The sequence below is a fragment of the Chiloscyllium plagiosum genome, unplaced genomic scaffold (genome assembly GCF_037043375.1).
Source record: "Chiloscyllium plagiosum isolate Xiang-an unplaced genomic scaffold, Cpla_swu_hap1 HiC_scaffold_51, whole genome shotgun sequence".
In the NCBI taxonomy this organism is placed as follows: domain Eukaryota; kingdom Metazoa; phylum Chordata; class Chondrichthyes; order Orectolobiformes; family Hemiscylliidae; genus Chiloscyllium; species Chiloscyllium plagiosum.
The window spans coordinates 2,153,370-2,176,145 of NW_028270189.1; the positions used below are offsets into that span (position 1 = coordinate 2,153,370).

A 22,776-nucleotide genomic window follows, 5' to 3' on the forward strand; every position below is an offset into this window, starting at 1 on the left:
TCAGCCCCCTTCTCCTCCAGCCTGTTACACAGGGACAGGAGGCCATTCAGCACCTCCTCTTCCAGCCTGTTACACAGGAACAGGAGGCCATTCAGCCCCTCCTCCTCCAGCCTGTTACACAAGAACAGGAGGCCATTCAGCCCCTCCCTCCTGCTCCTCCAGCCTGTTACACAGGAATGGGGCAATTCAGCTTTGAGCCTGACACAGGAGGAAAACTTTCAGCCTGGTTTACATGGGGACATGGATGGTAGTTGGGGTGGTGGGTTTTGCTAAGGTTGAGGGAGGGAGCCCCGCAGTGGTTGTGCAGCCAGGGGTACCCGCTGGGTGCAGTCAAAGACCATTGGCATCTACGTGTTGAAGAGGGACAGAGGAGTGAGATAGAGAGAGACCAGAGAGAGACACACAGAGTGGGACAGAAGAGTGAGATAGAGAGAGACCAGAGAGACACACAGAGAGGGACAGAGGAGTGAGAGAGAGAGAGACCAAACAGACACAGACAGAGAGGGACAGAGAAGTGAGATAGAGAGAGACCAGAGAGAGACACAGACAGAGAGGGACAGAGGAGTGAGATAGAGAGAGTCCAGAGAGAGACACAGACAGAGAGGGACAGATGAGTGAGATAGAGAGAGACCAGAGAGACACACAGAGAGGGACAGAGGAGTGAGAGAGAGAGAGACCAGAGAGACACAGACAGAGAGGGACAGAGGAGTGAGGTAGAGAGAGACCAGAGAGAGACACACAGAGAGGGACAGAGGAGTGAGATAGAGAGAGACCAGAAAGAGACACAGACAGAGAGGGACAGAGGAGTGAGATAGAGAGAGACCAGAGAGAGACACACAGAGAGGGACAGAGGAGTGAGATAGAGAGAGACCAGAGAGAGACACACAGAGAGGGACAGAGGAGTGAGATAGAGAGAGACCAGAGAGAGACACAGACAGAGAGGGACAGAGGAGTGAGTTAGAGAGAGACCAGAGAGAGACACAGACAGAGAGGGACAGAGGAGTGAGATAGAGACCAGAGATACACACAGACAGAGAGGGACAGAGGAGTGAGATAAAGAGAGAGACCAGAGAGAGACACAAAGAGAGGGACAGAGGAGTGAGGTAGAGAGAGACCAGAGACACAGACAGAGAGGGACAGAGGAGTGAGATAGAGAGAGACCAGAGAGAGACACGCAGAGAGGGACAGATGAATGAGATAGAGAGAGAGACCAGAGAGGGTCACAGAGACAGAGAGGGGCAGAAGAGTGAGTGAGGTAGAGAGTGATCAGAGAGAGAGACATAGAGTGAGTGATGGAGGGGGAGTGAGAGTGGGTTGGGTAAGTTGGGGGAGGATGTACACACCGGTGTAGACACGTTGTGTCAGAATCTACTTGTCCAAGCGTTAGGGGCTGATGCAATGCTGAGTGCTGGGTGCTGGGTAGGGGAGGGGAGGGCGGGTGCTGGGTGGGGGAGGGGACGGTGGGGGACAGTTGGTGCTGGGTGAGGGAGGGGACGGTTGGAGACGGTGGGTGCTGGGTGGGGGAGGCGACGGTGGGAGACGGTGGGTGCTGGGTGGGGGAGGGGACGGTGGGTGCTGGGAGGGGAGGGGACGGTGGGGGACTGTTAGTGCTGGGTGAGAGAGGGGACGGTGGGAGACGGTGGGTGCTGGGTGGGGGAGGGGACGGTGGGAGACGGTGGGTGCTGGGTGGGGGAGGGGACGGTGGGTGCTAGGTGGGGGAGGGGACGGTGGGGGACAGTTGGTGCTGGGTGAGGGAGGGGACGGTGGGAGACGGTGGGTGCTGGGTGGGGGAGGGGACGGTGGGGGACAGTTGGTGCTGGGTGAGGGAGGGGACGGTGGGAGACGGTGGGTGCTGGGTGGGGGAGGGGACGGTGGAGGACGGTTGGTGCTGGGTGGGGAAGGGGACGGTGGGGGACAGTTGGTGCTGGGTGAGGGAGGGGACGGTTGGTCCTGGGTGTGGGATGGGGACGGTGGTGCTGGGTAGGGGAGGGGGACGCTGTGTGCTGGGTGGGGGAGGGGGATGGTGGGAGCCGGTGGGTGCTGGGTGGGGGAGGGGGATGGTGGGTGCTGGGTGCTAGGTGGGGGAGGGGACAGTGGGGGCCAGTATGTGCTGGGTGGGGGAGGGGGACGGTGGGAGATGGTCGGTGCTGTGTGGGTGTGGGGGGCGGTGGGTTTTGTGTGGGGGAGGGGGACGGTGGGAGATGATCGGTGCTGGGTGGGGGAGGGGGATGGTGGGGGACGGTTGATGCTGGGTGGGGGAGAGGACAGTGGGAGATGGTGGGTGCTGGGAGTGGGGGTGGGTGGGGGAGGGTGAGGGTGGGTGGGGGAGGGTGGGAGTGTGTGGGGGAGGGTGGGAGTGTGTGGGTGAGGGTGGGAGTGTGTGGGGGAGGGTGTGGGTGGGTGAGGGTGGGGGTGTGTGGGGGAGGGTGTGGGTGGGGGAAGGTGGGAGTGTGTGGGGGAGGGTTTGGGTGGGGGAGGGTGGGAGTGTGTGGGTGAGGGTGGGAGTGTGTGGGAGAGGGTGTGGGTGGGTGGTGGGAGGGTGGGAGTGTGTGGGGGAGGGTGGGAGTGTGTGGGGGAGGGTGTGGATGGGTGAGGGTGGGAGTGTGTGGGGGAGGGTGTGGATGGGGGAAGGTGGGAGTGTGTGGGGGAGGGTGTGGGTGGGGGAGGGTGGGAGTGTGTGGGGGAGGGTGGGAGTGTGTGGGGGAGGGTGTGGATGGGTGAGGGTGGGAGTGTGTGGGGGAGGGTGTGGATGGGGGAAGGTGGGAGTGTGTGGGGGAGGGTGTGGGTGGGGGAGGGTGGGAGTGTGTGGGGGAGGGTGGGAGTGTGTGGGGGAGGGTGTGGGTGGGGGAGGGTGGGAGTGGGTGCGGGAGGAGGGGGAGGCTGGGTGGGGGAGGAGGGGGAGGCTGGGTGCGGGAGGAGGGGAGGCTGGTTGGGGGACGGTGGGAGTGGGTGGGGGAGGGTGTGGGTGGGGGAGTGGGTGGGGGAGGGTGGGAGTGTGTGGGGGAGGGTAGGAGTGTGTGGGGGAGGAGGGGGAGGCTGGTTGGGGGACGGTGGGAGTGGGTACGGGAGGAGGGGGAGGCTGGGTGGGAGAGGAGGGGGAGGCTGGGTGGGGGAGGAGGGGGAGGCTGGGTGGGGGACGGTGGGAGTGGGTGGGGGAGGGTGTGGGTGGGGGACGGTGGGAGTGGGTGGGGGAGGAGGGGGAGGCTGGGTGGGGGAGGAGGGGGAGGCTGGGTGTGGGAGGAGGGGGAGGCTGGGTGCGGGAGGAGGGGGAGGCTGGGTGGGGGACGGTGGGAGTGGGTGGGGGAGGGTGTGGGTGGGGGAGGGTGGGAGTGGGTGGGGGAGGAGGGGGAGGCTGGGTGTGGGAGGAGGGGGAGGCTGGGTGCGGGAGGAGGGGGAGGCTGGGTGGGGGACGGTGGGAGTGGGTGGGGGAGGGTGTGGGTGGGGGAGGGTGGGAGTGGGGGTGGGAGGGTGGGAGTGTGTGGGGGAGGGTGTGGGTGGGGGACGGTGGGAGTGGGTGGGGGAGGGTGTGGGTGGGGGGGTGGGTGGGGGACGGTGGGAGTGGGTGTGGGAGGGTGTGGGTGGGGGGTGGGTGGGGGACGGTGGGCGGGTGACGCTGGGCGGTGTCACGCCCACACCTACTTGTTGAAGAGATTGAGGCCGATGCGGTACTGGGTACTGGGAGTGGGGGTGGGTGAGGGTGGGAGTGTGTGGGTGGGGGACGGTGGGAGTGGGTGGGGGAGGGTGTGGGTGGGGGGGTGGGTGGGGGACGGAGGGCGGGTGACGCTGGGCGGTGTCACGCCCACACCTACTTGTTGAAGTGATTGAGGCCGATGCGGTACTGGGTACTGGGAGTGGGGGTGGGTGAGGGTGGGAGTGTGTGGGGGAGGGTGGGAGTGTGTGGGTGAGGGTGGGAGTGTGTGGGGGAGGGTGGGAGTGTGTGGGGGGGTGGGTGGGGGACGGAGGGAGTGTGTGGGGGAGGGTGGGAGTGTGTGGGGGAGGGTGGGAGTGTGTGGGGGAGGGTGTGGGTGGGGGGGGTGGGTGGGGGACGGAGGGCGGGTGACGCTGGGCGGTGTCACGCCCACACCTACTTGTTGAAGAGATTGAGGCCGATGCGGTACTGGGTACTGGGAGTGGGGGTGGGTGAGGGTGGGAGTGTGTGGGGGAGGGTGGGAGTGTGTGGGTGAGGGTGGGAGTGTGTGGGGGAGGGTGGGAGTGTGTGGGTGAGGGTGGGAGTGGGTGGGGGGGTGGGTGGGGGACGGAGGGAGTGTGTGGGGGAGGGTGGGAGTGTGTGGGGGAGGGTGTGGGTGGGGGAGGGTGGGAGTGTGTGGGGGAGGGTGTGGGTGGGGGAGGGTGGGAGTGTGTGGGGGAGGGTGTGGGTGGGGGAGTGGGGGGTGGGTGGGGGACGGTGGGAGTGGGTGGGGGGGTGGGTGGGGGACGGAGGGCGGGTGACGCTGGGCGGTGTCACGCCCACACCTACTTGTTGAAGAGATTGAGGCCGATGCGGTACTGGGTACTGGGAGTGTGGGTGGGGGACGGTGGGAGTGGGTGGGGGAGGGTGTGGGTGGGGGGGTGGGTGGGGGACGGAGGGCGGGTGACGCTGGGCGGTGTCACGCCCACACCTACTTGTTGAAGAGATTGAGGCCGATGCGGTACTGGGTACTGGGAGTGTGGGTGGGGGACGGTGGGAGTGGGTGGGGGAGGGTGTGGGTGGGGGGGTGGGTGGGGGACGGAGGGCGGGTGACGCTGGGCGGTGTCACGCCCACACCTACTTGTTGAAGAGATTGAGGCCGATGCGGTACTGGGTACTGGGGGTGGGGGTGGGGGACGGTGGGAGTGGGTGGGGGAGGGTGTGGGTGGGGGGGTGGGTGGGGGACGGAGGGCGGGTGACGCTGGGCGGTGTCACGCCCACACCTACTTGTTGAAGAGATTGAGGCCGATGCGGTACTGGGTACTGGGAGTGGGGGTGGGGGACGGTGGGAGTGGGTGGGGGAGGGTGGGGGTGGGGGACGGTGGGAGTGGGTGGGGGAGGGAGTGGGTGGGGGGGTGGGTGGGGGAGGGTGTGGGTGGGGGAGGGTGGGAGTGTGTGGGGGAGGGTGTGGGTGGGGGAGGGTGGGAGTGTGTGGGGGAGGGTGTGGGTGGGTGAGGGTGGGAGTGGGTGGGGGAGGGTGTGTGTGGGGGAGGGTGGGAGTGGGTGGGGGAGGGTGTGGGTGGGGGGTGGGTGGGGGACGGAGGGCGGGTGACGCTGGGCGGTGTCACGCCCACACCTACTTGTTGAAGAGATTGAGGCCGATGCGGTACTGGGTACTGGGAGTGGGGGTGGGGGGCGGTGGGAGTGGGTGGGGGAGGGTGTGGGTGGGGGACGGTGGGAGTGGGTGGGGGAGGGTGTGGGTGGGGGGGTGGGTGGGGGACGGTGGGAGTGGGTGGGGGAGGGTGGGGGAGGGTGTGGGTGGGGGGTGGGGGGGTGGGTGGGGGACGGTGGGAGTGGGTGGGGGAGTGGGGGGGTGGGTGGGGGACGGTGGGAGTGGGTGGGGGAGAGTGGGAGTGGGTGGGGGAGGGTGTGGGTGGGGGGTGGGGGGGTGGGTGGGGGACGGTGGGAGTGGGTGGGGGAGTGGGGGTGTGGGTGGGGGACGGTGGGAGTGGGTGGGGGAGGGTGGGAGTGGGTGGGGGAGGGTGTGGGTGGGGGGTGGGTGGGGGGGTGGGTGGGGGACGCTGGGCGGTGTCACGCCCACACCTACTTGTTGAAGAGATTGAGGCCGATACGGTACTGGGTACTGGGAGTGGGGGTGGGGGACGGTGGGAGTGTGTGGGGGAGGGTGTGGGTGGGGGAGTGGGGGGGTGGGAGTGGGTGGGTGAGGGTGGGAGTGTGTGGGGGAGGGTGTGGGTGGGGGAGTGGGGGGGTGGGTGGGGGACGCTGGGCGGTGTCACGCCCACACCTACTTGTTGAAGAGATTGAGGCCGATACGGTACTGACGCCTCTGCATGACATCGTTGTTGAGAGCTGGTGAGTCCCAGCTATGACGGGTCTCCTTGTGGTAGGTCTGTTTACACAGCGTCTGCTCCCTCAGGCTGTCCCGGGACGATGAGCCCGTGCTGCAGTTGATGGTCTCGTTGGAGTTGACGCTGGAGTTCAGGCTGTCGTTGTCGGCGTCTGATAGCTCCGCCTCGGCCTTGCCGTTGCGCCCGTCGCTGTTGGCCATTGGCCGTAGGGGCAGAGGTGAGCGGGAGGGGGGCAGTGGTGGGGGAGGGGGAGGAGGAGGGGGAGGTGGTGGGGCGGTGGCTGGGGCCGGGGGTGGGACAGACCGGTGCACCGGGAGGGGAACGGGCACCGGGATGGGCACCGGGGCGGATTTGGGGGGAGGCGGGGGAGGGGGAGGGGGCTCTTGCTCGTACACCAGCTGCCGGCTGAGCGACCCGCGGTCCGAGCGGTCACTCATGTCCACCGAACTGTCGCTGGGCGGCTCGATGGTCAGCAGGGGCAGGTGGGCAGCCCGTCGCCGGTAATCGCGGCACTCCACGCAGCCCGGTACCCGTCGCCCACCGTCTGCCTCCCTCCCCCAGTACTCGGGCACTCCCGGGGCTGCTGGGTGGTGGTGGTGATGGTGGTGGGGGTGGGGGTGCGGGTGGGGGTGGTGGAGAGGGTGATGGTGGGGGTGAAGCTCCTGCTCTGAGCTGGGAGCCCGCTCCGAGGAGAGGGGAGAGGCGGGAGCCGAATGTGGGGCATCTCCCTCGTCGATGTAGACGGTCATGTCACTGTAGGTGGTGGCCGAGTCCTCGTTCTTGCCTTGCCGGGTCTCACAGCTGCGGCTGTCAAAGGAATCCCCTTCGTCACCGGCCGCGGTGCCTGGTGGTACAGGGCGACAGCCCAGAGCGTCGTCGATGGACTCAGCCAGAGTGCGGACCTGCTTCGAGAAGCTGTCCTCCAGCTCCGTGATCTCATTGGTGAAGTCACTGGAGGCAGTGGTCGAATCCACGTCCAGGCCCCCGAACTGGTCACTGCGCTCCGAGTGGCTCCGGGAGCCCAGGCCGGTCTGCTCAGAACGCACGGACGCCTGCTTACTCTCGAAGCTGGCTCCATGACTCTTCTCGTACTCCTCGAAGGAGTACTGCATGCGCATGTTGGACAGCACAATGCGACGCGACATCCGGCTCTCAGACAGGGAGCTGCGCAGCCGCTCAAAGTTCTTGTTCATCCGGTACTGGCGGAAGGCAGTCTGGATCGTCCGTGCAGCTCGCCGGCTCAGAAAGTAGCCCCCGTACTTCCGCTCAAGCATCTCGACCTGCAGGGGCAGGGGGAGGGGGAGGGGCAGGGGGAGGGGTGGGGGACAGAGACAGAGAGAGAGAGAGAGAGAGAGGGTTAGAATCAAACAGGAAGAACATCAAATATCCTCAGACTCTGGGACTGGGTCAAACCCCCCTCAGACTCTGGGACTGGGTTAAACCCCCCTCAGACTCTGGGACTGGGTTAAATCCCCCTCAGACTCTGGGACTGGGTCAAACCCCCCTCAGACTCTGGGACTGGGTTAAATCCCCTCAGACTCTGGGACTGGGTTAAATCCCCCTCAGACTCTAGGACTGGGTTAAATCCCCCTCAGACTCTGGGACTGGGTTAAATCCCGCTCAGACTCTGGGACTGGGTCAAACCCCCCTCAGACTCTGGGACTGGGTTAAACCCCCCTCAGACTCTGGGACTGGATTAAACCCCCCTCAGACTCTGGGACTGGGTTAAACCCCCCTCAGACTCTGGGACTGGGTTAAATCCCCCTCAGACTCTGGGACTGGGTTAAATCCCCTCAGACTCTGGGACTGGGTTAAACCCCCCCTCAGACTCTGGGACTGGGTTAAATCCCCCTCAGACTCTGGGACTGGGTTAAATCCCCTCAGACTCTGGGACGGGGTTAAACCCCCCTCAGACTCTGGGACTGGGTTAAATCCCCCTCAGACTCTGGGACTGGGTTAAATCCCCCTCAGACTCTGGGACTGGGTCAAACCCCCCTCAGACTCTGGGACTGGGTTAAACCCCCCTCAGACTCTGGGACTGGGTTAAACGCCTCTCAGACTCTGGGACTGGGTTAAACCCCCCTCAGACTCTGGGACTGGGTTAAACGCCCCTCGGACTCTGGGACTGGGTTAAATCCCCCTCAGACTCTGGGACTGGGTCAAACCCCCCTCAGACTCAGAGACTGGGTTAAACCCCCTCAGACTCTGGGACTGGGTTAAATCCCCTCAGACTGTGGGACTGGGTTAAACGCCCCTCAGACTCTGGGACTGGGTTAAACCCCCCTCAGACTCTGGGACTGGGTTAAACGCCCCTCAGACTCTGGGACTGGGTTAAATCCCCCTCAGACTCTGGGACTGGGTCAAACCCCCCTCAGACTCTGGGACTGGGTTAAATCCCCCCTCAGACTCAGAGACTGGGTTAAACCCCCTCAGACTCTGGGACTGGGTTAAACCCCCCTCAGACTCTGGGACTGGGTTAAACGCCCCTCAGACTCAGAGACTGGGTTAAACCCCCTCAGACTCTGGGACTGGGTTAAATCCCCTCAGACTGTGGGACTGGGTTAAATCCCCCTCAGACTCTGGGACGGGGTTAAACCCCCCTCAGACTCTGGGACTGGGTTAAATCCCCCCTCAGACTCTGGGACTGGGTTAAACCCCCCTCAGACTCTGGGACTGGGTTAAATCCCCCTCAGACTCTGGGACGGGGTTAAACCCCCCTCAGACTCTGGGACTGGGTTAAATCCCCTCAGACTCTGGGACTGGGTTAAATCCCCCTCAGACTCTGGGACTGTGTTTAACCCCTCTGAGTCTGGAAGTGCCTCAATTTCCCTAAAACTCTCAGGCTGTGGGGGCTGTCAAATTTCCATCTTGTTTGTGCCCATTGAGTGGCTGGTGAACCACGTCACTGTGTGTGGTCTCACATGGTCGACCCAGAACTGGATCAATGGGTTTTTTACGATAATTGATGCCTTTCGGATGAGGTACCTTCCATCATTCCCAGGTCGGGATCTACAGGGTACTCCGGACCCCAGGGCCATGCGCCTCCCTCCACTCCACCCTGTGAAATAGCAGATTGAGACTCTCAGTTCAAGGGGTGATTGGAGAGCGGTGGGTCCCTTGCCTGTGAAGCCCATAACCCACGAAAACCGCAAACTGGAATGAGAAGAGACCATTGGGTCCATGCGGAGTGCGCTACCTTGCTGCTCTATCGTGGCTGAAGGAGCTGAGGGCTAGAACCAGATGGGCTAAAACATCGTGGATGCAGTGGACAAAGTCCCAGACAATACGTGATAAGGTGCCGTATCAAAGGTTATAGTGTGGTGTAGGGGGTCACAGACTGACACAGTAAAAGGTTGGCTGGCCAACAGGAAGCAGAAAATAGCAATAAATGTCTCGTGTGGTGTCCCACGGGGCTCAGTGCTGGGACCTCATCTCTTTACAATTTATAGAAATGGTTTGGGGGAAAGGGTTCGAACGTTGTCACCAAAGTTCCTGCTGATTCAAAGAGAACTCTGGAAGTGAGTTATGAAGAGGACGTTAGGAGGCTGCAAAGGGATAGGGATAGACCGAGTGAGGGGGCAATTTGTCCAATTTGGCAGGAAACCTGAAAATAGAGGCATGTTATCTCAATGGGAAGAGGTTGCAGAGCTCTGAGATGCAGAGGGATCTGGGTGTCCTGGTGCATGAGTAAGTAATCGGGAAAGCTCGTGGGATGTTCGGGTTTATTGTGAGGGGAAGTGAAGACAGGAGGAGGGAGGTTATGCTCCAGTTATACAGGGCACCGGTGAGAACACATCTGGAGGACCGTGTACAGTATCGGCCTCCTCACTTCAGGAAGGATGTGACTGTGTTGCAGGCAGTTCAGAGAAGTTATATTCCCTGGAATGTGACGTATTGTTTTATGAGCAAAAGCTGGATGGACTGGATTTGCGTTGGCTGCAGTTAAGAGTCAGAGCAGATTTGAGTGAAACATCTAAGATCCATGGTGGAAGGGTCCAAAATTAGGGGGCAGAGGTTTAAGGTGAGAGGGGCGAGATTTAAACGTGATCTATTGGGTAACCTGTTGGGTGGTGTGTATATGGAATGAGCTGCCAGAGGAAGTGGTGGAGGCTGGTACAGGTACAACATTTAAAAGGTACCTGGATGGGTATAAGAGCAGGAAGGGTGGAGAGGGGTATGGACTGGGTGCTGCCAAATGGGACTAAATAAGGTCAGGATATCGGGTCGGCATGGACAGGTTGGACCGAAGGGTCTGTTTCTGTGCTGTAGGACTCTATGCTAAGGGAGGATGTGGACGGAATGTTTACTGTTGGGGGGGGGGGGTGGAATCTACAACTAGAGGGTCACTGTTTAAAAGTAAGGGATCACCCAGTTATCACAGAGAGGAGGAGAATTCCTATCACTGAGAGTTGGGAGTCTTTCAAATTCCCTTCCAGAAAACACAGTGTAAACAGATTCCTTGAATAATGGAATGTTCTGATCCAAGATGCCGCTAACACCGGGGGAGAGAGGGGGAATGGGATAAAGACCCAGAGGGGGTACGGGGATAGAGGGGGAATGGGATAAAGACCCAGGGGGGGTACGGGGATAGAGGGGGAATGGGATAAAGACCCAGAGGGGGTACGGGGATAGAGGGGGATTGGGATAAAGACCCAGAGAAGGAGACTGGGATAGAGGGGGAAGGGGATAAAGACCCAGAGGGGGAGACGGGGATAGAGGGGGAATGGGATAAAGACCCAGAGGGGGTACGGGGATAGAGGGGGATTGGGATAAAGACCCAGAGAAGGAGACTGGGATAGAGGGGGAAGGGGATAAAGACCCAGAGGGGGAGACGGGGATAGAGGGGGAATGGGATAAAGACCCAGAGGGGGAGACGGGGATAGAGGGGGAACGGGATAAAGACCCAGAGGGGGAGACGGGGATAGAGGGGGAACGGGATAAAGACCCAGAGGGGGAGACGGGGATAGAGGGGGAATGGGAAAAAGACCCAGAGACGGGGATAGAGAAGAAACGGGATAAAGACCCAGAGGGGGAGACGGGGATAGAGGGGGAATGGGATAAAGACCCAGAGGGGGTACGGGGATAGAGGGGGAACGGGATAAAGACCCAGAGGGGGAGACGGGGATAGAGCGGGAACGGGATAAAGATCCAGAGGGGGAGACGGGGATAGAGGGGGAACGGGATAAAGACCCAGAGGGGGAGACGGGGATAGAGGGGGAACGGGATAAAGACCCAGAGGGGGAGACGGGGATAGAGGGGGAATGGGATAAAGACCCAGAGACGGGGATAGAGAGGAAACGGGATAAAGACCCAGAGGGGGAGACGGGGATAGAGGGGGAATGGGATAAAGACCCAGAGGGGGTACGGGGATAGAGGGGGAACGGGATAAAGACCCAGAGGGGGAGACGGGGATAGAGGGGGAATGGGATAAAGACCCAGAGACGGGGATAGAGAGGAAACGGGATAAAGAGCCAAAGGGGGAGACGGATTGACAAAAAATCTTTTTCTCTCAAAGGGTCAAGAGTCTTTGGAACTCTGTCCGTGGACGGGCGGTGTGAGCACAGATTTTGTCTGTTATTAAGCTCGAAGTAGCTGGGTTTTTGATAGGCAAGGCGGGATGTGAAAGGCTTGGTGGGAAGGTGTTGGGGGGGAATGCTGCTGACCACCCTGTGATTGCAGCAAAAGGCGATGCAGCCTCGATGGGCCGAATAGCCTTTCTCCTGCTCCGGGTTTTCCTGCCCACAGTGCGCCCCCCCCCCCCTCTCAGGCTGCCATCTCCCTTGTACCTTCTTGTCCTGCAGGTCCGTGGAGAGCTCGTAGCTGTCCGAGAGGGACTTGGGCCGTTTGCTGGCATCTTCTTCCTCCTGCTTGCGCAGTGCCAAGCTGGCTGGCTGGTGCCGTGCTCTCTGTGCCCACTGCAGCTCCGCGCACTGGCTACGGCTCGACGCTAGCTCATACGAATCCTGCCTGAAGTCAGGGTGACAGCGGTACGGGCCCTGACTGCAGGGGCTGTCCACAATGGTGCCCGCTTCGCTGCTCTGTGTGTCGGCCTCCAAACTGTCCGGGGGGGGCGGGGGTGAGGGGGAGGGGGGAGGAAAAACAATGTCACCCACACTCTTACAACAAGCCCCACCTTCCCCCGTCCGACTGGGAATCTCCCCCCCCCACCCCCCGACACTTTGCATCACCATCTCAAACCATTGACCAAACAGGAGCAGCGAAAGGCCATTCGGCCCCTCTGGCCTGCTCTCCCATTCAGTATGATCACGGCTCGTCATCCAATACAGTCCCCTGTTTCCCGCTTTCTCCCCCGTACTCGTTCTGGAAAGTCTTCCATGTTGTGCCGTTAATTGCTTTCTGTGGCAGAGGATCCCCCAGGCTCCCCACGCTCTGGATGGAGACATTTCTCCTCATGACCTGCTCCGTATCCTCAGACTCTGAGCCCCTGGTTCTGGACTCTCCCCCCGTCCTCGGGAACATTCCCCCGTCTAATCCTGTTCGAACGTTTTGAGGTTTCTATGAGATCCCTCCCCCCTCTCATTTTTCTAAACTCCCAGTGAATCTAATCGTGACCGATCCAGTCTCTCTCCATCTGTCAGTGCTGCCAACTCAGGACCCAGTCTGGTAAACCTTCACTGATCTCCCTCCATCACCAGGACATCCTTCCTCAGATACGGAGAACTGAACACACACACAATCCTCCAGGTACGGTCTCTCCCCCAGGCCCCTGTCCAACTGCAGCAAGGCCTCCCTGCCCCTGTCCTTGAATCCTCTCTCTGTAAAGGCCCATTTCCCATTTACCTTCTGCACCACCTGCTGCCCCCTGCAATGTTTCCTTACAGTGAGTGGGGGGGGGGGGGGGGAACAAGGCCACCCAGATGTCAGTGAACACCCCCCACCCCCCCACCCCCTCAATTTACAGCTGGTCAAATAATAACCTGCCTTGCTGCATTCACTCCCAAAGTCGGGAATCTCACACTGATCCACGTTCTCCGGGGTCTGCCCTGTACTTTCACACACACTCTGCCTGTCCAAATCCCACTGTAACATTACTCCCAAAGTCGGGAATCTCACACTGATCCACGTTCCTGGGACTGCCCTGTACTTTCCCACACACTCTGTCTGTCCAAATCCCACCGTAACATCGCTCCCAAAGTCGGGAATCTCACACTGACTCCACGTTCTCCAGGGTCTGCCCTGTACTTTCCCACACACTCTGCCTGTCCAAATCCCACTGTAACATCGCTCCCAAAGTCGGGAATCTCACACTGATCCACGTTCCGGGGTCTGCCCTGTACTTTCCCACACACTCTGTCTGTCCAAATCACACTGTAACATCGCTCCCAAAGTCGGGAATCTCACACTGATCCACGTTCTCCGGGGTCTGCCCTGTACTTTCCCACACTCTGCCTGTCCAAATCCCACTGTAACATCGCTCCCAAAGTCGGGAATCTCACACTGATCCATGTTCTCCGGGGTCTGCCCTGTACTTTCCCACACACTCTGCCTGTCCAAATCCCACCGTAACATCGCTCCCAAAGTCGGGAATCTCACACTGACTCCACGTTCTCCAGGGTCTGCCCTGTACTTTCCCACACACTCTGTCTGTCCAAATCACACTGTAACATCGCTCCCAAAGTCGGGAATCTCACACTGATCCACGTTCCGGGGACTGCCCTGTACTTTCCCACACACTCTGCCTGTCCAAATCCCACTGTAACATCGCTCCCAAAGTCGGGAATCTCACACTGATCCACGTTCCGGGGTCTGCCCTGTACTTTCCCACACACTCTGTCTGTCCAAATCACACTGTAACATCGCTCCCAAAGTCGGGAATCTCACACTGATCCACGTTCTCCGGGGTCTGCCCTGTACTTTCCCACACACTCTGTCTGTCCAAATCACACTGTAACATTACTCCCAAAGTCAGGAATCTCACACTGATCCATGTTCTCCGGGGTCTGCCCTGTACTTTCCCACACACTCTGCCTGTCCAAATCACACTGTAACATCGCTCCCAAAGTCGGGAATCTCACACTGATCCATGTTCTCCGGGGTCTGCCCTGTACTTTCCCACACACTCTGCCTGTCCAAATCCCACTGTAACATCGCTCCCAAAGTCGGGAATCTCACACTGATCCATGTTCTCCGGGGTCTGCCCTGTACTTTCCCACACACTCTGCCTGTCCAAATCCCACTGTAACATCGCTCCCAAAGTCGGGAATCTCACACTGATCCACGTTCCGGGGTCTGCCCTGTACTTTCCCACACACTCTGTCTGTCCAAATCACACTGCAAACTGTCTATGTGGCGTTTGCACGTTCTCCCCGTGTCTGCGTGGGTTTCCTCCGGGTGCTCCGGTTTCCGCCCACAGTCCACAGATGGGCAGGTTAGGGTGAATTGGCCATTGCTAAATTGCCCGTAGTGTTCAGGGATGGGTGGGCTAGGATCGTTACTCAGGGGGAAATGTAGAGTAAGAGGGTAGAGGAATGGGTCTGGGTGGGTTACTCTTCAGAGGGTAGGTGTGGCCTTGTTGGGCTGAATGGCCTGTTTCCACACTGTCGGGATTCGATGATGACAGGTTGGCCCTACATTGCAAAAGAGGAAATATTCCCTTTGTTTTAAAATTCACCCATTGGGATGATGGCATCACTGACTAGGCCAGCATTAATTACTCATCCCTAATTACCCAGAGGGCAGTTAAGAGCCAACCATGTTGCTGTGGGTCTGGAGTAAGGTAAGGAAGGCAGTTTCCTTCCCTAAAGGACATTAGTGAACCAGATGGGTTTTTCCCAACAATCAACCATGCATTCACCATCCGCTCTTAATTCCAGATTTGTTTTTCAGTTGCTTGCAAGTTCCACTGTCTGCTGTGGCAGGACTTGAACCTGGGTCCCTCGAACATTACCCAGGTCTCTGGGTTAACAGTCCCATGATAATGCCACTCGGCCTGGGACTGACTATATTTTTCCCTGTCCAAAACCGAAATGAGGCCTCCACTCTAGGCCTGTCAGGCTGTTGCCAATGTCGAGGGCTGAAATATCAGGTCTAGGATCTTGCCAAACTGCCCAAGTTGCGATGAAACATACAGGAAGCCAGAACAAAAAAAACTCCAAAAGTTATTTGGCAGGGACTCGCAGTTTGGCACGCCATCTCATACAGTAATGCACGAAGCCACTTGACCCCACAGGCGTGTGCTAGTTCTAGGAATGATCAATTAGTCCCATGCTCTACCTCCCTCTCACTCCTCCCCCTTCGATATTTATCCTAGCCCCAGCTTTTGTGAGTTCTGACTGAAACTGCTTTCAGTCTCTCTCAGCTTCAGTTTCCCTTCCTATTTCTACCTCTGTCCCAGCCCTGCAGTCTCATGTTGACCAATATCCCTCCCCAGCGCTAAGCCCCCCCTCTCTCTCTCTCACTCACTCTCGCGCACTCTTTGATTCTCTCTCTCCCTCAGTCTCACTCCCTCGATTGCCTTTGTTTTCTCTCCCTCCAAATCCCTCTGTCTCTCTCTCTCCTTCTGTCTCTAACAATAACCTGCCTTCCTGTTTTTGTGACACCCATCTGATACACATTCAGCATCAGCCCCTCTCTGTCCCTTCCTCTGATTCTCTTCCTCGTCCCCTCTCTGTCCACGTGTGTGTGTGTGTTTTTCTCTCTCTATGTTTCTCTCTGTATCTTTCTCTCTGTATTTGTCTTCTTTTCTGCCTCTCTCTCTTTCCCTGTGTGTCTTTCTGTCACTCTCTGTCTGTCCTTGTCTCTTACTTTCACTGTCCCTTTCTGTCCCCCTCTTTCTCTCCCCCTCTCCACCCACTGTTCTTGTGTTTCTCTCTCTGCTCTTTTCCCTATTTATTGCCTTCCTTCTCTCTCCCCAACTCTCCTCCTTGTGTGTATGTGTCTCTCTCTTCCTCTGTCCTTTTCTCTATATGTTCTTCTCTCTCTCTCAGTCTGTCTCTCTGTCTCTCTCCTCCCACCAATTATCCTCCCTATCCTTGTGTGTATGTGTGTCTCTCTCTTTCTGTCCGTCTCTCTCGCTGCTCCTATCTCTCTCCATGTCCTTGTGTGTATGTGTGTCTCTCTCTCTGTCCTTTTCCCTCTCTCTGTCTGTCTCTCTCGCGGCTCCTATCTCTCTCCTTGTCCTTGTGTGTATGTGTGTCTCTCTCTTTCTGTCCGTCTCTCTCGCTGCTCCTATCTCTCTCCATGTCCTTATGTGTATGTGTGTCTCTCTCTCTGTCCTTTTCCCTCTCTCTGTCTGTCTCTCTCGCGGCTCCTATCTCTCTCCTTGTCCTTGTGTGCATGTGTGTCTCTCTCTGTCTGTCCGTCTCTCTCGCTGCTCCTATCTCTCTCCTTGTCCTTGTGTGTATGTATGTGTCTTTCTCTCTGTCTGTCTCTCTCGCGGCTCCTATCTCTCTCCTTGTCCTTGTGTGTATGTGTGTCTCTCTCTGTCTGTCCGTCTCTCTCGCTGCTCCTATCTCTCTCCATGTCCTTGTGTGTATGTGTGTCTCTCTCTCTGTCCTTTTCCCTCTCTCTGTCTGTCTCTCTCGCGGCTCCTATCTCTCTCCTTGTCCTTGTGTGTATGTGTGTCTCTCTCTGTCTGTCCGTCTCTCTCGCTGCTCCTATCTCTCTCCTTGTCCTTGTGTGTATGTATGTGTCTTTCTCTCTGTCTGTCTCTCTCGCGGCTCCTATCTCTCTCCTTGTCCTTGTGTGTATGTGTGTCTCTCTCTGTCTGTCCGTCTCTCTCATTGCTCCTATCTCTCTCCGTCCTTTTTTATCTGTGTGTGTCTTTCTCTCTGTCCTTTTCACTCTCTGTCTCGCTCTCCCTCATCCCCCCTGCTCTTCTGTGTTTATGTTTTATCTCTCTCTCTTTCTCTCTCCCCCTATCTGCCTCCCTGTCCTTGTGTGTATGTCTCTCTCTCTCTCTCCCAGTTTCTCTCATTCCCTATGTCTCTCTGTCTCTCTCTCCCAGATCTACCGACTCCCACAGCTACCTGGACTACACCTCCTCCCATCCTGCCCCCTGTAAAAACGCCATCCCATTCTCCCAATTCCTTCGTCTCCGCCGCATCTGCTCCCAGGAGGACCAGTTCAAAATACGTACAACACAGATGGCCTCCTTCTTCAAGGACCGCAATTTCCCCCCCGACGTGGTCGACGGTGCCCTCCACCGCATCTCCTCCACTTCCCGCTCCTCCACCCTTGAGCCCCGCCCCTCCAACCGCCACCAGGACAGAACCCCACTGGTCCTCACCTACCACCCCACCAATCTCCATGTACAGCGCATCATCCGCCGTCACTTCCACCACCTCCAAACAGACCCCAGCACCAAGGATATATTTCCCTCCCCTCCCCTATCAGCTTTCCGTAGAGACCACTCCCTCCGCGACTCCCTTGTCAGATCCACACCCCCCACCGACCCAACCTCCACTCCCGGCACCTTCCCTTGCAACCGCAGGAGGTGCAACACTTGCGCCCACACCTCCCCCCTCACCTCCCTCCAAGGCCCCAAGGGAAACTTCCATATCCGCCACAGATTCACCTGCACCTCCACCCACATCATCTACTGCATCCGCTGCAGCCGGTGTGGCCTCCTCTATATTGGGGAGACAGGCCGCCTACTTGCGGAGCGATTCAGGGAGCACCTCTGGGCCACCCGGACGAACCAACCCAACCAACCTGTAGCACAGCATTTCAACTCCCCCTCCCACTCCACCGAGGATATGCAGGTCATTGGACTCATCCACCGCCAAACCACAACAACGCGACGGTCGGAGGAGGAGCGTCTTATCTTCCGACTGGGAACCCTCCAACCACAGGGGATGAACTTGGACTTCACCAGTTTCTTCATCCCCCCTCCCCCCACCTTGTCTCAGCCGAATCCCTCCAGCCCGGCACCGCCTTCCTGACCTGCAGTCTTCTTCTTGACCTCTCCGCCTCCATCCTACTCCGACCTATCACCCTCACCTTGACCTCTTTCCAACTCCCCTCCTCCAAGTCCCTCCTCCCTACCTTTTATCTTCTCCTGCTGAACACTCTCTGCTCATTCCTGAAGAAGGGCCTGTGCCCGAAACGTCGAATCTCCTGTTCCCTGGATGCTGCCTGACCTGCTGTGCTGTTCCAGCAATAAAGTTTCAACTTTGATCTCCAGCATCTGCAGACCTCACTTTCTCCTCTCCCAGATCCCCCCACGTTTCTCTCCTTCCCTATCACCCCTCTCTCGCTCTGCCTGTTTCTCACTTTCCCTATCCCTCTCTCTCCCCATCCCTCTCTCTCCATTTCTCTCTTTCCCTATCCCACTCTCTCCCCATTTGTCTCTTTCCCGATCCCTCTCTCTCCGTTTCTCTCTTTCCCTATCCCTCTCTCTCCCCGTTTCTCTCTTTCCCTATCCCTCTCTCTCTCCCCGTTTCTCTCTTTCCCTATCCCTCTCTCTCTCCCCGTTTCTCTCTTTCCCTATCCCTCTCTCTCTCCATTTCTCTCTTTCCCTATCCCTCTCTCTCTCCCCGTTTCTCTCTTTCCCTATCCCTCTCTCTCCCCGTTTCTCTCTTTCCCTATCCCCCTCTCTCCCCTATCCCTCTCTCTCCCCTATCCCTCTCTCTCCATTTCTCTCTTTCCCTATCCCTCTCTTTCTCCCCGTTTCTCTCTTTCCCTATCCCTCTCTCTCCATTTCTCTCTTTCCCTATCCCTCTCTCTCCATTTCTCTCTTTCCCTATCCCTCTCTCTCCCCGTTTCTCTCTTTCCCTATCCCTCTCTCTCTCCCTGTTTCTCTCTTTCCCTCTCCCTCTCTCTCCCCGTTTCTCTCTTTCCCTATCCCTCTCTCTCTCCCCATTTCTCTCTTTCCCTATCCCTCTCTCTCTCCCCGTTTCTCTCTTTCCCTATCCCTCTCTCTCCCCGTTTCTCTCTTTCCCTATCCCTCTCTCTCCATTTCTCTTTCCCTATCCCTCTCTCTCCATTTCTCTCTTTCCCTATCCCTCTCTCTCTCCCCATTTCTCTCTTTCCCTATCCCTCTCTCTCTCCCCGTTTCTCTCTTTCCCTATCCCTCTCTCCCTCCATTTCTCTCTTTCCCTATCCCTCTCTCTCTCCCCGTTTCTCTCTTTCCCTATCCCTCTCTCCCCCCGTTTCTCTCTTTCCCTATCCCTCTCTCTCTCCCCGTTTCTCTCTTTCCCTATCCCTCTCTCTCCCCGTTTCTCTTTCCCTATCCCTTTCTCTCTCCCCGATTCTCTCTTTCCCTATCCCTCTCTCCCCCCGTTTCTCTCTTTCCCTATCCCTCTCTCCCCCCGTTTCTCTCTTTCCCTATCCCTCTCTCTCTCCCCGTTTCTCTCTTTCCCTATCCCTCTCTCTCTCCCTGTTTCTCTCTTTTCCTATCCCTCTCTCTCTCCCCGTTTCTCTCTTTCCCTATCCCTCTCTCTCTCCCCGTTTCTCTCTTTCCCTATCCCCCTCTCTCTCCCCGTTTCTCTCTTTCCCTATCCCTCTCTCTCTCCCCGTTTCTCTCTTTCCCTATCCCTCTCTCTCTCTGCCTGTTTCTCTCTTTCCCTATCACCACCCTCTATCTCTCCCAGTTTCTCTTTCTCTATCCCTCTGTCACTGTCTCTCTCCACCCCACAATGCCCTGCAGCCATCCACACACAGAGAGTGTAGGGACCTTTCCCAGCGTAACCACCTCCCCCCACCTACCCCCCGACACCTACGTGTTGAGGAAGGCCTGGCTGGCAGCTTTCAGCTTCCGTATTCTGCTGCTACTTCCCAGGCTGACAGCCCTCTCCAGCGCCGAGCTGAAGGACGGCATGCTGAGACGGGCCATGGGTGGGGGGGGGTGGTATAAGAGGTGAGAACCTCGTTCCCCCCCTGCCCCTCAGGGAATGACACCGATCTCCAGGGACAGCAAGGGAGGTACGGACAGAGTCTAACTTCTGAACGAGAATGTAAACAAATTCCCCTGGGTCAGGAACCTCCCCAGGAAAACCCAGTCAGCAGTCCATCTGGGCACAGGAGCCAATCTGTGCTCAGCAAGTCCAGCCCTGACCGCACCTTGCAACACCTCCCCACACAGGCCTGAGGCTCAAACCACTGGGGGAGGGAGCAGACAGGACCGACAGAGGGCCGTGTACACACCGTACTCCATACACACACCGTACTCCATATACACACCGTACTCCATTTACACACTGTACTCCATATACACACCGTACTCCATATACACACCGTACTCCATACACACACCGTACTCCATATACACACTGTACTCCATATACACACCGTACTCCATATACACACCGTACTCCATACACACACCGTACTCCATATACACACTGTACTCCAAATACACACCGTACTCCATATACACACCGTACTCCATTTACACACTGTACTCCATATACACACAGTACTCCATATACACACCGTACTCCATACACACACCGTACTCCATATACACACTGTACTCCATATACACACCGTACTCCATATACACACCGTACTCCATACACACACCGTACTCCATATACACACCGTACTCCAAATACACACCGTACTCCATATACACACCGTACTCCATTTACACACTGTACTCCATATACACACCGTACTCCAAATACACACCGTACTCCATTTACACACACCGTACTCCATTTACACACACCGTACTCCATTTACACACCGTACTCCATACACACACCGTACTCCATATACACACCGTACTCCATACACACACAGTACTCCATATACACACCGTACTCCATTTACACACTGTACTCCATATACACACCGTACTCCAAATACACACCGTACTCCATATACACACCGTACTCCATATACACACCGTACTCCATACACACACAGTACTCCATATACACACCGTACTCCATACACACACAGTACTCCATATACACACCGTACTCCATTTACACACTGTACTCCATATACACACCGTACTCCATATACACACCGTACTCCAAATACACACCGTACTCCATATACACACCGTACTCCATATACACACCATACTCCATATACACACCGTACTCCATATACACACCGTACTCCATACACACACCGTACTCCATATACACACCATACTCCATATACACACCGTACTCCATATACACACCGTACTCCATATACACACCGTACTCCATACACACACAGTACTCCATATACACACCGTACTCCATATACACACCGTACTCCAAATACACACCGTACTCCATATACACACCGTACTCCATACACACACAGTACTCCATATACACACCGTACTCCATTTACACACTGTAATCCATACACACACCGTACTCCAAATACACACCGTACTCCATATACACAACGTACTCCATACACACACCGTACTCCATATACACACCGTACTCCATATACACACAGTACTCCATATACACACCATACTCCATATACACACCGTACTCCATATACACACCGTACTCCATATACACACCGTACTCCATACACACACCGTACTCCATATACACAACGTACTCCATACACACACCGTACTCCATATACACACCGTACTCCATATACACACCGTACTCCAAATACACACCGTACTCCATGTACACACCGTACTCCATATACACACACTGTAATCCATACACACACCGTACTCCATACACACACCGTACTCCATATACACAACGTACTCCATACACACACCGTACTCCATATACACACCATACTCCATATACACACTGTACTCCATATACACACCGTACTCCAAATACACACCGTACTCCATTTACACACTGTACTCCATATACACACCGTACTCCATATACACACACTGTAATCCATACACACACCGTACTCCATACACCCACCGTACTCCATATACACAACGTACTCCATACACACACCGTACTCCATATACACACCATACTCCATATACACACCGTACTCCATATACACACCGTACTCCATATACACACCATACTCCATATACACACCATACTCAAAATACACACCGTATTCCATATACACACCGTACCCCACACACACACAATACTCCATATACACACCGTACTCCATATACACATCGTACTCCATACACACACCGTACTCCATACACACACCGTACTCCATATACACACCATACTCCATATACACACCGTACTCCATATACACACCGTACTCCATATACACACCGTACTCCATTTACACACCGTACTCCATATACACACTGTACTCCATATACACACCGTACTCCATACACACACCGTACTCCATATACACACTGTACTCCATATACACACCATACTTCAAATACACACCGTACTCCATATACACACCGTACTCCATACACACACCATAATCCATACACACACCGTACTCCAAATACACACCGTACTCCATATACACACCGTACTCCAAATACACACCGTACTCCATATACACACCGTACTCCAAATACACACCGTACTCCAAATACACACCTTACTCCATATACACACCGTACTCCATATACACACCGTACTCCATATACACACTGTACTCCATATACACACCGTACTCCATACACACACCGTACTCTATATACACACCGTACTCTATGCACACACTGTACTCCATATACACACCGTACTCTATATACACACCGTACTCTATGCACACACTGTACTCCAAATACACACAGTACTCCATATACACACCGTACTCTATATACACACCGTACTCTATGCACACACCGTACTCCATATACACACCGTACTCTATATACACACCGTACTCCATATACACACCATACTCCAAATACACACACTGTAATCCATACACACA

At 56.8% G+C, this 22,776-nt stretch overlaps 1 protein-coding gene across 7 annotated transcripts in view; it reads right to left on the reverse strand.

Moving 5' to 3' along the window:
- The window catches only part of LOC122545274 (IQ motif and SEC7 domain-containing protein 1-like), a 307,064-nt gene that overhangs the window by 93,850 nt on the left and 190,438 nt on the right, over positions 1 to 22,776 (reverse strand). For 5 of the 7 annotated variants that reach the window (XR_015755540.1, XM_087985256.1, XM_087985255.1 and 2 more), the window contains 2 exons: positions 11,784 to 12,054; positions 5,938 to 7,277 (listed from right to left, as the gene is read on the reverse strand). Coding sequence is in view for 6 of the 7 variants with exons in the window: in XM_087985254.1 (XP_087841380.1) it covers positions 5,938 to 7,277; positions 11,784 to 12,054 (1,611 nt within the window). In the remaining variant the exon portion in view is untranslated. Of the gene's footprint in view, positions 1 to 5,937; positions 7,278 to 11,783; positions 12,055 to 18,003; positions 18,149 to 19,679; positions 19,938 to 22,776 lie in introns of those variants that run through there. The other 2 variants (XM_087985252.1, XM_087985253.1) reach the window with 2 other exon arrangements.